Here is a 13,071-nt window from a genome sequence, read left to right on the forward strand (position 1 = left end):
GACCATGACGGGACCCCTGCTAGCCCCCCAAGCTCCCCCACTCCCCCAGCCCCACCAACCTCCAGCTCCCCCATGGCTGCCCCGCCCGCCCACTCTTCTGGCCCTTTAAAGAAAGTAGGGAACAAGAGAGGGGATGCTGCCAGGCCTCATCCCTTCCTTGCTATCCCATGACCCCACCAGCCCTCCCATGGCTGCCCTGCCCACCCCAGCTCCTGGTGCTTTAAAGAAAAGTCCGGACTCATGGGGTGCTGTGGGGTGGTGGGCAAAGCACGCTGCCCAACACTGCATGTGGGGCTCTGCCATGAGCCTCCTGCTCCCCCAGCCCCCCACCGGTGCCCCCCCAGGCCAGCTGTAGCCCTTTAAGAAAAAAAAAACCTGAGAAAAGCCCTGGGACTCACTGCTTCTGCAGCAGGTACAGGGCTTCAGGGGGCTCATGGAAGAGCCCTCCATGTGGTGGGGGCAGCGGTGATCGCCCCCGCCTGCAGGAATGGTGAGTCCAGGGCTTTTCTCATTTATTTTTCTTAAAGGGCCAGAGCTGCAGCAGGAGGGGCAGCCTTGGGAGGGTCTGAGGGAGAGGGGGGGGGGGGGGGGGGGGGGGTTGGAGGATTCATGCAGAGCCCCCCACACAGTGTAGGGCAGTAGGGGGCAGCAGGGATCACCCCCACCCCTGGCCCAGCAGCACCCACTGAGTTGGGGCTTTTTTTTTCCCAAGCGCCAGGAGCTGGGGTGGACGGAGCAGCGATTGGGGTGGGGGGCGGCGAGCCTGGGTGATTAAGACATTCAGCAGCAGCCAAATCTCTGAATAAGATTTGGCCGAATAGATTTGGGACAGTGATTCAAATCACCAAATCGAATCACTGTCCCCCGAATCGGCCGAATCTGAATCCAAAGCAAATACTAGCCGCTTCACATAGGCCTATTAAATAAGACTATATTAAATGCGCTAGCTACAGGGAAGCCTGCTAAAGAATGAAACCTACGTTCACTCTGCAGAAGTGATGCCACCTAGCACTACAGCTGTGAAGAAAACGACAAGTTATGACCTCATTAAAAGGCTTAGGATATTTCATAACCTTCAAACTATTGTGCATATCAGATGTTAAGATAAAATCATGAAGAGTGAGCTTTGGCAAAGAAGTTGCATATACTGCAATCAAAGTAATGTTTGCAATGCAACAGCAAAGTTTTATTGGACAATAAGGGAAGCAGATGAAACCCAGTGGGCTCTTCAAGAAAATGTTGTACAATAGGTTTTAAATGAAGTAAAACAGGGCAGAAAGGAAGAGAGAGATATCTGGAAACATGCATATTGCAATAGTAATGTGTGAGAAGGAATAGCCACAAAGCAATCAGTTTGCACAGGCATGGCAAAATTTGCAGATAGAAACGAATTGGGCAGCCACCTACAATTCCTCTGCACACATGAAATTGTTGACGCAATGGACCATTGATGACAATAGCCTATGGGTGTCCCTCTGCACTCATTGCAGGTGCGCATGATGGGTGGGGAGAGGAGGGAATGAAAATGTCATGACCACACCAATGGCTAACTCCCAGATTACCACGTCCTACAGTGGCCATAACAAAATAACACAGGTTGTAAAGACAACTCAATAGCGCTCAACAAGACCAATTTTGTGAAAGAAACATTGTGGTATTCTCAAGAATGCTACAAGCTCCCAAACCACAGTAATCCTGTGAGCTTTAATTCATTTGTGAGGCAGATGACAACAACTGCTTACTGGTGAACCACAAAAGCTTTAGAGGTTGCTTTCAAGCAAACTGTGATACTCAGCATTCTGAATTGTCTTTCAGATATCTTATGAAATCTGCTCATCTCCAAACTGTCTGTGCAAAAAGAGTAGTGTTTGCTCTCTGCACATGCCCTGCATTAGCAAATAATTTAGAAATTTACGATGAAAATGTCTGTTTTGTCCATACCCCTTGGGGCCAGGGAGGTTGCTCCATAAAGTATTTTTCCTTTGGGATACTATTTCAGAGTCTCAACAAGAGTATCTAGCACTGAAACAATACACTGAATGAACTGTTTTGAGCCAAACCAAATTCTCTCTATACTGTGGTTTAATGCACATTCTTTGACTTACTACAGATTTTCATCTCACGACTGTAAAAGCTACAGTAAAACTATAGTACAGGTGATTTTGTTATGATTTCACATGTAAGAACTCTTTGCTACAAAGGAATGGTAATAGTTTACCCTGTGAAGTTTTTAGTACTGCTCTTTCATGTACTTTTGCAGAGTGGTCTTCATTAAAGAAACTTGCTCATTTTTAAAACAATCTTTATGTAGCTCTTGGGATGTATTTCTGATGTGTACAATGTTTCCTTTTGGTACTGAACTTCTTGGAGGAAAGCGCAACGTAAATAGACATGTTAAACAGGGTCAGTGATAAAAATATATTGCAGGATTTGTCCTAGTGAGACAAAAATGTGAACAGAAAAAAGAGATGGAGTGTATAGAAAATGGAAATATATAAAAAAGAATATCTGTCAGTGCATAACGACAATATTGAGAAACAACAAAATGGATAATGAGTAGATAGCCAACCTAAAGGTGAGGGATTTAGGGTTCATTTTCTGTTTTTCATATACGGAAATGGGAGCTGAGAAAAAGAACCTTCTCTCTCAATGCAGTGCCCTGTACTATGGACGGCTTCTTGCCATAATGAAGTGGACACAAATGGGATGAGGCAATGCACTGTCTAACACAAAACATCTTAATTAACACAGAGCCACCCAATGGAAATAACATGGCTTGTCTTAAACAAACAACACACACCGAGAAAAAAAAACCCTCAGCGATTCCCTTGATTGTTTGAGATATAGTTCTAAAATTTCTCTTCAGCAAATTCTTCTTGGCATAAACAATAAAGTTGCAAATGCCCTGGGGGAAAGAAACACCTTGAAGGAGACACCTACTGTGCAAGGTATAAATAGAATCTCATTGGAATTCGGGTTTGCAGTCTGAGTCCTTTTCAGGCTGTGCTACTAAACTTGGGCTTTAGGCTAGACTCTTGACTTCTGCCACTATGAGTTGTGGCATTAAGTCTTCATCTAGCTCTTCTAGAATTATTAGTGGTGGGGGTGGTGGTGGTGGTGGTGGAGGAGGAAGAAGATGTGTTGGGTACTCCTCAGTCTCTTCTAGGAAATATACTTCCTCTGGAAGAAGCGGTGGTGGAGGAGGCTTCTCTGGTCGAAGCTACAGTGGTGGAGGTTCTAGGAGCAGTTATGGAGGGGGATTTAGCAGTGGCAGTTGTGGAAGGATTAGCCGTTCCTGTTATGGAGGGCGAATAAGTGGGGGAAGCTTTGGACCAAGTGGTGGTGGTATCTGTGGGGGATATGGTGGTGGTGCTGGAGGATTTGGAGGTGGTGGTGCAGGATTTGGCGGTGGTTATGGAGGTGGCCTTGGTCCATGCGGCTTTGGAGGCAGTGGTGGCTTTAGTGGTGGTAGTTTTGGCGGTGGTGGCTTTAGTGGTGGTAGTTTTGGCGGTGGTGGCTTTAGTGGTGGTAGTTTTGGCGGTGGTGGCTTTAGTGGTGGTAGTTTTGGCGGTGGTGGCTTTAGTGGTGGTAGTTTTGGCGGTGGTGGCTTTAGTGGTGGTAGTTTTGGCGGTGGTGGCTTTAGTGGTGGTAGTTTTGGCGGTGGTGGCTTTAGTGGTGGTAGTTTTGGCGGTGGTGGCTTTAGTGGTGGTAGTTTTGGCGGTGGTGGCTTTAGTGGTGGTAGTTTTGGCGGTGGTGGCTTTAGTGGTGGTAGTTTTGGCGGTGGTGGCTTTAGTGGTGGTAGTTTTGGCGGTGGTGGCTTTAGTGGTGGTAGTTTTGGCGGTGGTGGCTTTAGTGGTGGTAGTTTTGGCGGTGGTGGCTTTAGTGGTGGTAGTTTTGGCGGTGGTGGCTTTAGTGGTGGTAGTTTTGGCGGTGGTGGCTTTAGTGGTGGTAGTTTTGGCGGTGGTGGCTTTAGTGGTGGTAGTTTTGGCGGTGGTGGCTTTAGTGGTGGTAGTTTTGGCGGTGGTGGCTTTAGTGGTGGTAGTTTTGGCGGTGGTGGCTTTAGTGGTGGTAGTTTTGGCGGTGGTGGCTTTAGTGGTGGTAGTTTTGGCGGTGGTGGCTTTAGTGGTGGTAGTTTTGGCGGTGGTGGCTTTAGTGGTGGTAGTTTTGGCGGTGGTGGCTTTAGTGGTGGTAGTTTTGGCGGTGGTGGCTTTAGTGGTGGTAGTTTTGGCGGTGGTGGCTTTAGTGGTGGTAGTTTTGGCGGTGGTGGATTTAGTGGCGGTAGTTTTGGCGGTGATGATACTGGCTTCCTTTCCAACAATGAAAAGATGACCATGCAGAACCTTAACGAACGCCTGGCATCTTACTTGGACAAGGTGCGACATTTGGAGGAAGAAAACGCTAACCTTGAACGTCTAATCAGGGAGTGGTATCAGAACCACGGTCCTCAATGTGGAAGAGACTACAGCCAGTATTATGGACCAATTGAAGACCTTCAAAATCAGGTAGGAGCTATTTCAAAAACCTCCAAAACTCTAAGCATGATCAGGGGTTTCCTTTGAGACCTGGCTCAGATCTCTCAGGAGATAGCAGGCATAATATTCTACAAATCCTACAGTGCTTGAACAAACTCTTAAAAATTAAGAAATATCTGAATTAAGGTTTCCAGCACAGATAGAATGATAATCTTTACTGCATTGAATAGACAAAGTCTATGAACTATGTCCTGAGCTTATGCAGACTGAGGTATTCAGAGGCTCATAACTTGGCTAAATTGGGCAGATATCTAAGGGTGTAGCAAAAGACACCTACTAGACATAATTTCTGGATTAACAAACCACATTGTGTGATGTACACTTCAAAGACCTTTGTGATCAATTGTCACTTTGCCTCCATTCCTGTGCATGGGGCATTATGTTTTCCTATTACCCTAACTGACTGTGGGAGTGTCCACAAATCCGATTCTTACAATGTTATTAAGGACTCCATACATATGTCCTTGTTGTTTCCTTCTTTCTCTATGTCAGTCTGAAGAAGCCACAGGGATGAATATAATGTGTGACCTCTTTTTCAGATTATTTCTGCAACTGTGGATCTTAACAAGGTCCTTCTGGACATTGATAACACTAGGATGACTGCTGATGACTTTAGAATTAAGTGAGTATATCTCTCCACCATGTCAAACCCATCTGCTTCTGTCTTTTCCCCTTCACATCAGCCTGCATGAAACCATGGAGTCTCTTACTCCATATTCATATTGATCATATTGAAAGACAGTTGTTGGGAAAATTATCACTTTCAGAACTCTTATCATTTTATAAGATTTCCACTGAAAGGGAGCCTTCCAAGATTTATATTCTCTGTCTCTGAACTTTGCTTATATGTTTGAGTGGCTACTGGAGATTTAGGTTCAGATTTCAGATGGTATAAATAGATGAAACTTCACTGGTTTCAATGGTGTTAGGATAACTTTTGTGATTTGAAAGTTACAAAACCAAAAATACTTTGAAGAATTGCTTCTGAGGATAGGAGAGACTGGTAGGTGATACCTGTGTTATGTATACATTGAAGGGGGAACATGTAAAAGCCTGAGAGAAAAGTGTTTTCTTATGATATGTTTCACTTACATGATCTTCAAGTATGACATCCATATTTATCCCATCTACAAATTCAGTCCAATAAAAAACAATACAAGCAAACCTTGTTTCTTGATTGTACCAGTAGGCAGGATGGTCAGGGAATGCTCTGGACATGAGCCTCCACCGCTCAGACTAGTGTAGGAATGACTCTACTGAAGCCAACTGGATTAAAACAATGTAAAAATCAATGTACGTGCAAAGAGAGTTAGGGCTAATGCATTAAGAATGCAACAAAGAGATTCAAATAACGCTGAAATGGATGAACTGGTGAAGATGTCCCATTCATAAAGATAATGTCATTGCTACTAAATTGAGCACTCCAGCATTGCTTTTATTATCTTTTCTCTTTGTGGTTTAGGTATGAAACTGAATACAGTCTCCGCCAGAATGTGGAGGGTGATATTAATGGCTTACGCCCCATATTAGACCAGCTGACCTTAGCCAGGTCTGACCTGGAGGCACAATATGAGTCCCTGAAGGAGGAATTGATTTCTCTGAAAAAGAACCATGAAGAGGTAAGATCCCTCCCACCTTGAAACAGTAACTAGTTAAAATACCACGGTAAGACATTTCTCCATGGACTTTCTTGAATAAGAATAACTAAAAGTTGGCCACTGCCTCTAGTTGTCCAACTTCAGACATTCTGGTTCCAAATTTCAGAGACGTTAAGTGCTCATAGCTCTCACTGACTTAAGCATGTGTCTGGATTAGGTTAGGTGAAGCCCATTTTGAATATAAGACCATATGAGATCAGGAAAAGGAGTGGAGTCCATTTCTTATGTTCAGTGCTCTTGGCAAAACTATGGAGTAAAAAAAGGATGTAATATATATAAGCCCAAGGAGCTATCCATGACAGTTGCCCTTTAGTGGGAGTCTCTGAAAATACTTTCTGTGGGTCATAATGCAAAAGCTGACCTGTGCAATGAGAAGCCTACATAAAGTGTTCACAAAACCCAGCAGGAGGCAGAGGTAGAGCCAAACAGTCTGTGATAGCTCAGTGTTGTTTGATGGAAAGCTCCGCTCTTTCTACATGATTGAGAAGATCTTGTGAGAAGTAGAAGAAAGACCTCATAAGAAAGAATGATGTTGGCAGCGTGAATAGTCCTCCAGAGCTGAGGGGGATGACTGCAGGTATGATTTCACAATGAGGCCTTTTTTACCCTGGGGATTTGACTTTTGTTGTAGGAAATGAGAGGACTGCAGTCACAGTCTGGTGGTGATGTCAATGTGGAGGTCAATACTACCCCTGACAGTAATCTGATGCAAAAACTAAATGAAATGCGATGTGAATATGAACAGATCATTGAAAACAACCGTAAAGAGGTGGAAAGATGGTATGAAACTAAGGTAAATTGCAGTATTGATATATAGCTATGTTTTCCAAAAAAAGACTTGACCTACTTTATCACGTATGCAATATTATGCATGCAATAGAGGGAAGTCAATTATGTATGTATTGGCTAATGATGATCGTCTTGAAATTATCCCGATGGTTTAGTGCAGGTTGTTCATAGCTGGAATGATGGAGTTTGCTGCAAGCTAAATTTAAGGTTAACAGTACGTGGAGCCCCTGTATCAAATCACCAGGGACAATTACAAGCCAGGGTGCTGCTGATTTGCCAGAACTGTGCATAGAAAGTATATGCAGTCTACCCCATGTTGCAATTTCCTCCAGCCAGATACACTGCCTTTCTAGATGGTTTTATAATAAAAAAATCACCATGATAATAAATTTAAAAAATGTAATTCTGTATTTGCATTTTTCAGATGGAAGAGGTTAATCAGGAAGTCCACACCAGTGGTCAAGAGATACAATCAAGCAACCACCAGGTCTCGGAGCTGAGACGTGACTATCAGACACTGGAAATTGAGCTCCAGTCTCAGCTCAGCATGGTATGACATATCCATTTGCTTTGCCTCTCAGAAAAGACATAGCACACATGAGTTACTGGAATGATAAGGCAGCAGATATTTCAAGCATTCCTTCTGTAAATTGACAAAGGGAGTTTCTCCATTTTGCTATGGAAAAGTATTGCTTTGTGCATCAAAGGGAGTTAAGATTCACCACATGCCCACAAGCTGTCTATTCTTTACATTTTTCAGGTGCAGTCCTTGCAATCCAACTTGGAGGACACAGAACGCCGTTATAACATACAGCTGCAACAGATCCAGAACACGATTACCACTGTGGAAGAAGAACTGGCCAATATCCGATGTGAAATAGAGAGTCAGAACTATGAATACAAGATGCTACTTGACATCAAGTGCCACCTGGAACAGGAGATAGCTCAATACCGGGCATTGCTTGAGGAAGGACAGCAAGACATTGGGTACGTAAATGACTGAGAGTTGGATGACTTTAGGAAGCATTAATTCTGTCAATTCTGAGTGTAAATTGCAGCTAAATTAGTGATGACATAAAAACAAGCTCAGGGGGCAGGACTGGCAAAACAGACTCTACAGCCACAACATCTACATAAAAATAGGGGTCACTTGGCTATACTGAGCAATCGTCCTGAGATTGGAAGAGTTGTTGGAGATGGTCCTGAAAGTGTCTTGCCATCCTGGTTTTTGGAACTGGAACAGGAATTGCACAAGGAAAATATTTCCGAAGTTCCACACTACCGACTTTGGGCTGCACAGCCAAGGCCATGTAAAGAGTCTTCCTGGCATTATTCTGGCAGTTCTGGTCCCAAAAAGGACCAGGAAGGATACAGTGAAATTGAAAAAGATTGCAGATCGACAATAACCACATTTCTCCAGACTGTCACACAAGTTTCACCCTGAGGAGTCCTTGCGAAGGTTCAGGCTATTCCTTATTTTCTCTGAAGCAATTGGCCTGTTTTGTTTAGTCTTGACCTATGTCCTAACACAAATATAAAAATGAGTTGGCTTTTGTGCCTTTCCAATGTGGTAACCACTGACATATTAGAGCCTCAGAATTCAGGACCCAATATGGCAAAGAATATCCTAGCTAGTCAGACCATGGGAAAGGCAGCTCCAGGTAAATTCAACCTATGGTTTGTAAGGTCCAGGGAGACATGGATTTTTGTCACAGCATCTTTCTCTGTGCTGATCCTACAGGGTAAGTGGGCTGGGTGAGGAAAAGTAGGGGGATGCTGGCCAGGCTTTTGTGTATCTTCCCTGTATTGTTTTCCTTTTATGAAGCGATAGTGTGGTTTCAATCACTTTTATCTTTCTTCTTTCACAGAAACCAACAAGGAGGAAGAGGAGGTGGTGGTGGCTTTTCTTATGGAGGAATAAGAGGAGGGAGCATAGGAGGAGGTGGTAGCATTGGAGGGGGGACCATTGGAGGGACCTGCATTGGAGGAGGCATAGGAGGAGGTGGCATTGGAGGGGGCAGCATTGGAGGAGGCATAGGAGGGGGCAGCATCGGAGGGTGTGGAATAGGAGGAGGTGGTGGTAGTGGAGGCAGTGGCTCCTGTGTTATTTCAGGGGGAGGAATAGGAGGAGGTGGTGGAGGAGGAGTTAAAATTTCAGGAGGTGGTGGTGGATTTTCCCACTCCTACTCTTCATCTTCCCATGGCATCTCCTCATCTTCCTAATACCAGTCTTGCAAGAGCCGTGGAGAAAGCCATGGTAAGGGTTATTGTACTGTTCAATTGTGTCTTTTGTCCTTTTCTGAGTAAGTTTGACCAGGTTCCAATTTATTCATTGGGCTGAAAGTCTCTGGCAGGGGACTAATCACATGTCTATTTTATCCCATTCTTCGTGAACAGGAATGAGAGACTGGTAGGAAAACTTTGAGATCATTTGGGTTGCAGTATAATTCATAGACAGCTGATTCACTCTTAATTCCAAATTTAATCAGACTCTGCCATTAACTAGGTATCCTGGAAACCCATCTGGTGGAAGTTCAGTCTGAACATGGTCTTTGTAACGATGGTCAGTTTGGATCTTTAGGACATGGAAGTGGGGTTTCTAAAGCTGTCATGGGGGATGTATTCAATTTGGGGGGGCTCTTGACTCCCACTTGTTCCTGATGCCACTGCTAGCCGAGACATAGAGTATGAAAAATGGACCTCGGATGAAAGATGAATGGGGGAGGGAGCTTTTCTGAGACAAAACAGAGGGAGAAGAAATGAAAGGTAATAGGAAAAGTGAGGATAAGGCAAAATCTTGTGAAGATGCTTCAGTGCATGGTAGACTCATGGGTTGTATTCTAAAATAAAATGCATTCATATTCCTATGCTATGAAAACCAAGAATCAAACGTTCCCCTTAGATGTGCACATTTGGTTCCTTTTTATTTTATTGGATGATGTAAATGTATACCATGCAGCATTATGTTGCCCCAATAATATTTAAGTACAATTACAACTTTTTTCCAGCGCTTTCTTGCTCTCAAGACCACCCCTAAAATACCATTTTTTCATAGCTCTGGAATACTTTTGTAAGCTTCTGGAATATTGACAACAAACCTATTAATTTCCTCAATTCCATTTTTTTTGTCGGATTTTTTTTGTCAATGTGGTTTTATTGCATTGCTAAATTAATGAATGGTGCCCTCCATCTCTCAACAGGGTATGGAAGAAAATCCTAACCAGAGATACTAATGATTCTCCAGCTCAGCACTGTTCAAAGAGAAAGTTAAAGTGTGTTGTCTACATTCTCTGCATGCCTGAATAAAGAACAAGGAGAAAAGCTCCTAACAGTTACTTAGCATGGCTTCTGCAATCTGTCGCTAGGAGACCATCACAGCTGTTGAGATGGGCCACCTTCCTGCCTATCACACTCTATGCACTTTCCATCTGCAATGCTCTATGGGTTCAATCATTGTTATCTGAGTTAAGGTGTACCATGCACAATAATCTACCTTTTGGTGAAAAAAATTCTCTAATAAAACGTTATTTCTGTCTAATGCAACCAGGAACCTGTGTTTGGGAAGTCTTTTTTAAAACTTTTTTGTGGGCATACATTTCAGCTGTAAATACCAAGCCACCTCTCCTCACAATGTGTATTGAGATGGGTGTGTTTTTTCCATAAAGAAGACCTTTCAGATTCAGGAATCATGTCACTCCATTATGACTAGATAGATTTTAGGGAGGCCTTTGATACGGTATCTCACCCCATTCTCGTATATAAATTAAGAGGCTGTGACTTAAATGTTTTCACAGTCTGGTGGGTGGCAAATTGGCTTGGGGGTTGCACCCAGAGAGTGGTGGTGGATGGGTCGGTATCAACCTGGAAGGATGTGAGCAGTGGGGTCCCGCAGGGCTCAGTCCTTGGACCTGTACTCTTCAATGTCTTCATCAGTGACTTGGATGTGGGAGTGAGGTGTACTCTGTCCAAGTTTGCAGATGATATTAAATTGTGGAGTGAAGTGAACACACCAGAGGGTAGGGAACGACTGCAGGCAGACCTGGACAGGTTGGAAGAGTGGGCTGAACACAATAGGACACAACAAAGACAAATGCAGTGCTGCACCTAGGGTATAAAAATATCCAGCACACTTACCGGCTGGGGAATGACCCTCTCAGCAGCACAGACGCGGAAAGGGATCTCGGAGTCCTAGTGGACTCCAAGAGCAACATGAGTTGTCAGTGTGACAAAATCATCAACAAAGCTAACCGCACTTTATCATGCATTAGCAGATGCATGGATGGGTCGGTATCAACCCAGAAGGATGTGAGCAGTGGGGTCCTGCAGGGCATTAGTCAGACCGATCCAAGGCATTGGTCAGACTGCAACTGGAGTACTGAGTCCAGTTTTGGGTGCCATACTTTAAGAATAATAATGTGGATAAGGGCCAGAGAAGGGCCACTCACATGGTTAAGGGTTTGCAGGCCAAGCCCTATGAGGAGCTACTAAGGGACCCGACCTCCTCAGCCTCCAAAAGAGAAGGCTGAGAGGTGATTTTGTGGCCACCTACAAATTCATTAGTGGGGGCAGCAAGGAATTGGAGATGCTCTGTTCACCAGTGCAGCTCCTGCCACTGCAAGGAACCATGCTCACAAACTGACGCTGAGCAGATATAGGTTGGACATCAGGAAGAACTTCTTCATGGTAAGGGTGGCCAGAATTTGGAATGGGCTTCCAAGGGAGGTGGTGCTTTCCCCTACCTTGGGGGCATCTGGCTGGGGTCATCTTACCCCAGCACTCTTTCCTGCCCAGGGCAGGGGGTCAGACTCAATGATCTGATGAGGTCCCTTATGACCCTAGCATCTATGAATCTATGTATGTATAAATCTTGGGACCAGAATAACACTTCTGTCAACCCCCACGCCTGACAAAATCAATACCTATAGGAAGGGGAAGAGAAAGTTGAGGGAAGCTAGTTTTACATTAAATATGACACATTTTAGAGCATGTCTTTGACCTGCAGACACAAAGATGTGATAACATGAACATCCACTAGTTAAAAAGGAACAGAAAGCTATATAAAAAACCCCCATGTGTTGGAAGAATTATATTTCCAGGGGCTGCTTCCTTCATGAGATATGAACATTGATGGTAATATTTCCTCTCTGGTTGCATCAGCTACAGTATGTGTGAATGCAGATAGGAAAGCCTATTTCTGGACATTTCTGAAAAATTCTTTGTATGGCTTAGTGAATTTGATAATGAACATAGGAAGATAGATCTTTCTGGGTCACCAAGTCCAGTCCCCTGCAGACATGCCATATAAATCTTTTCATAAACAGATTGTGATTTATCTTAAAAGCAATTATGGGGTTTTTTTTACTCCCATTGGAAATTATACCCATTTGTTTCTGTGTCAACATCTAGTTTACATGGTTCTTTTATATTCCTGGTGGTTACATGGAATGGATTTATAGAAAACAATCATATCTCTGCTCAATTTTCATTTTGCCTCACTAAACAAGCCAAGCTCTTTTAGTTACCTCTCTTACAATAAGTTTTCCAGTCCACTGATCCTATAGCTCTTCTCTGCACCCATTCCATTTTCATCATTATTGAATATGGGTAGGCTTAGTAGGATCCGATTTTTATTGGTAAATATTGATATACAGAGACTTCACCACACACAGGCTGACAGAAAAAAACATTTCCATTGGTAATAATTGGAATGTATAGAAAGGAGGCTATAACAGGAAACCCTTACCTTATTATTGGACAGTGGAGAGAGATGGAAGGACAGGGGGTGAAGAGGTTAAAGAGGAAAACAAAGGGGAGCCTAATGACTCATCAATTAAGCTGTTAGCAGCTAGTTGGGGCCTAATCCAGGGAACCTGTTTTGTTCTGTTAAAAAATCCAAAATTCTTTGATTTTTCTGTGATTAAAATGAAATACCACTATAGACAGAAGTATCTGTTGAACACTATGTTTTATTGATATATTTACAGTTTTAAAACAATTTGGAAGCCTATCAGTGCCTCAACCATTATAAGAAAATAAATTCTAAATACCTATATATATATATTGGGATTTGATTTTGGTTTTCTTATCATGGA

General features: G+C 43.4%; 1 protein-coding gene across 1 annotated transcript; it reads left to right on the forward strand.

Moving 5' to 3' along the window:
• The first annotated feature begins 3,050 nt into the window (after positions 1 to 3,050).
• On the forward strand, positions 3,051 to 10,529 carry LOC102379508 (keratin, type I cytoskeletal 10-like). Its single transcript, XM_006039221.3, has 8 exons — positions 3,051 to 4,502; positions 5,072 to 5,154; positions 5,995 to 6,151; positions 6,822 to 6,983; positions 7,404 to 7,529; positions 7,740 to 7,966; positions 8,848 to 9,236; positions 10,180 to 10,529. The coding sequence occupies exons 1-7, from the start codon at positions 3,051 to 3,053 to the stop codon at positions 9,200 to 9,202; spliced, it is 2,562 nt and encodes an 853-aa protein (XP_006039283.2). The 3' UTR covers positions 9,203 to 9,236; positions 10,180 to 10,529.
• Positions 10,530 to 13,071: the final 2,542 nt, after the last annotated feature.

The sequence above is a fragment of the Alligator sinensis genome, unplaced genomic scaffold, assembly GCF_000455745.1.
Source record: "Alligator sinensis unplaced genomic scaffold, ASM45574v1 scaffold1951_1, whole genome shotgun sequence".
NCBI classification, from domain to species: Eukaryota; Metazoa; Chordata; order Crocodylia; family Alligatoridae; genus Alligator; species Alligator sinensis.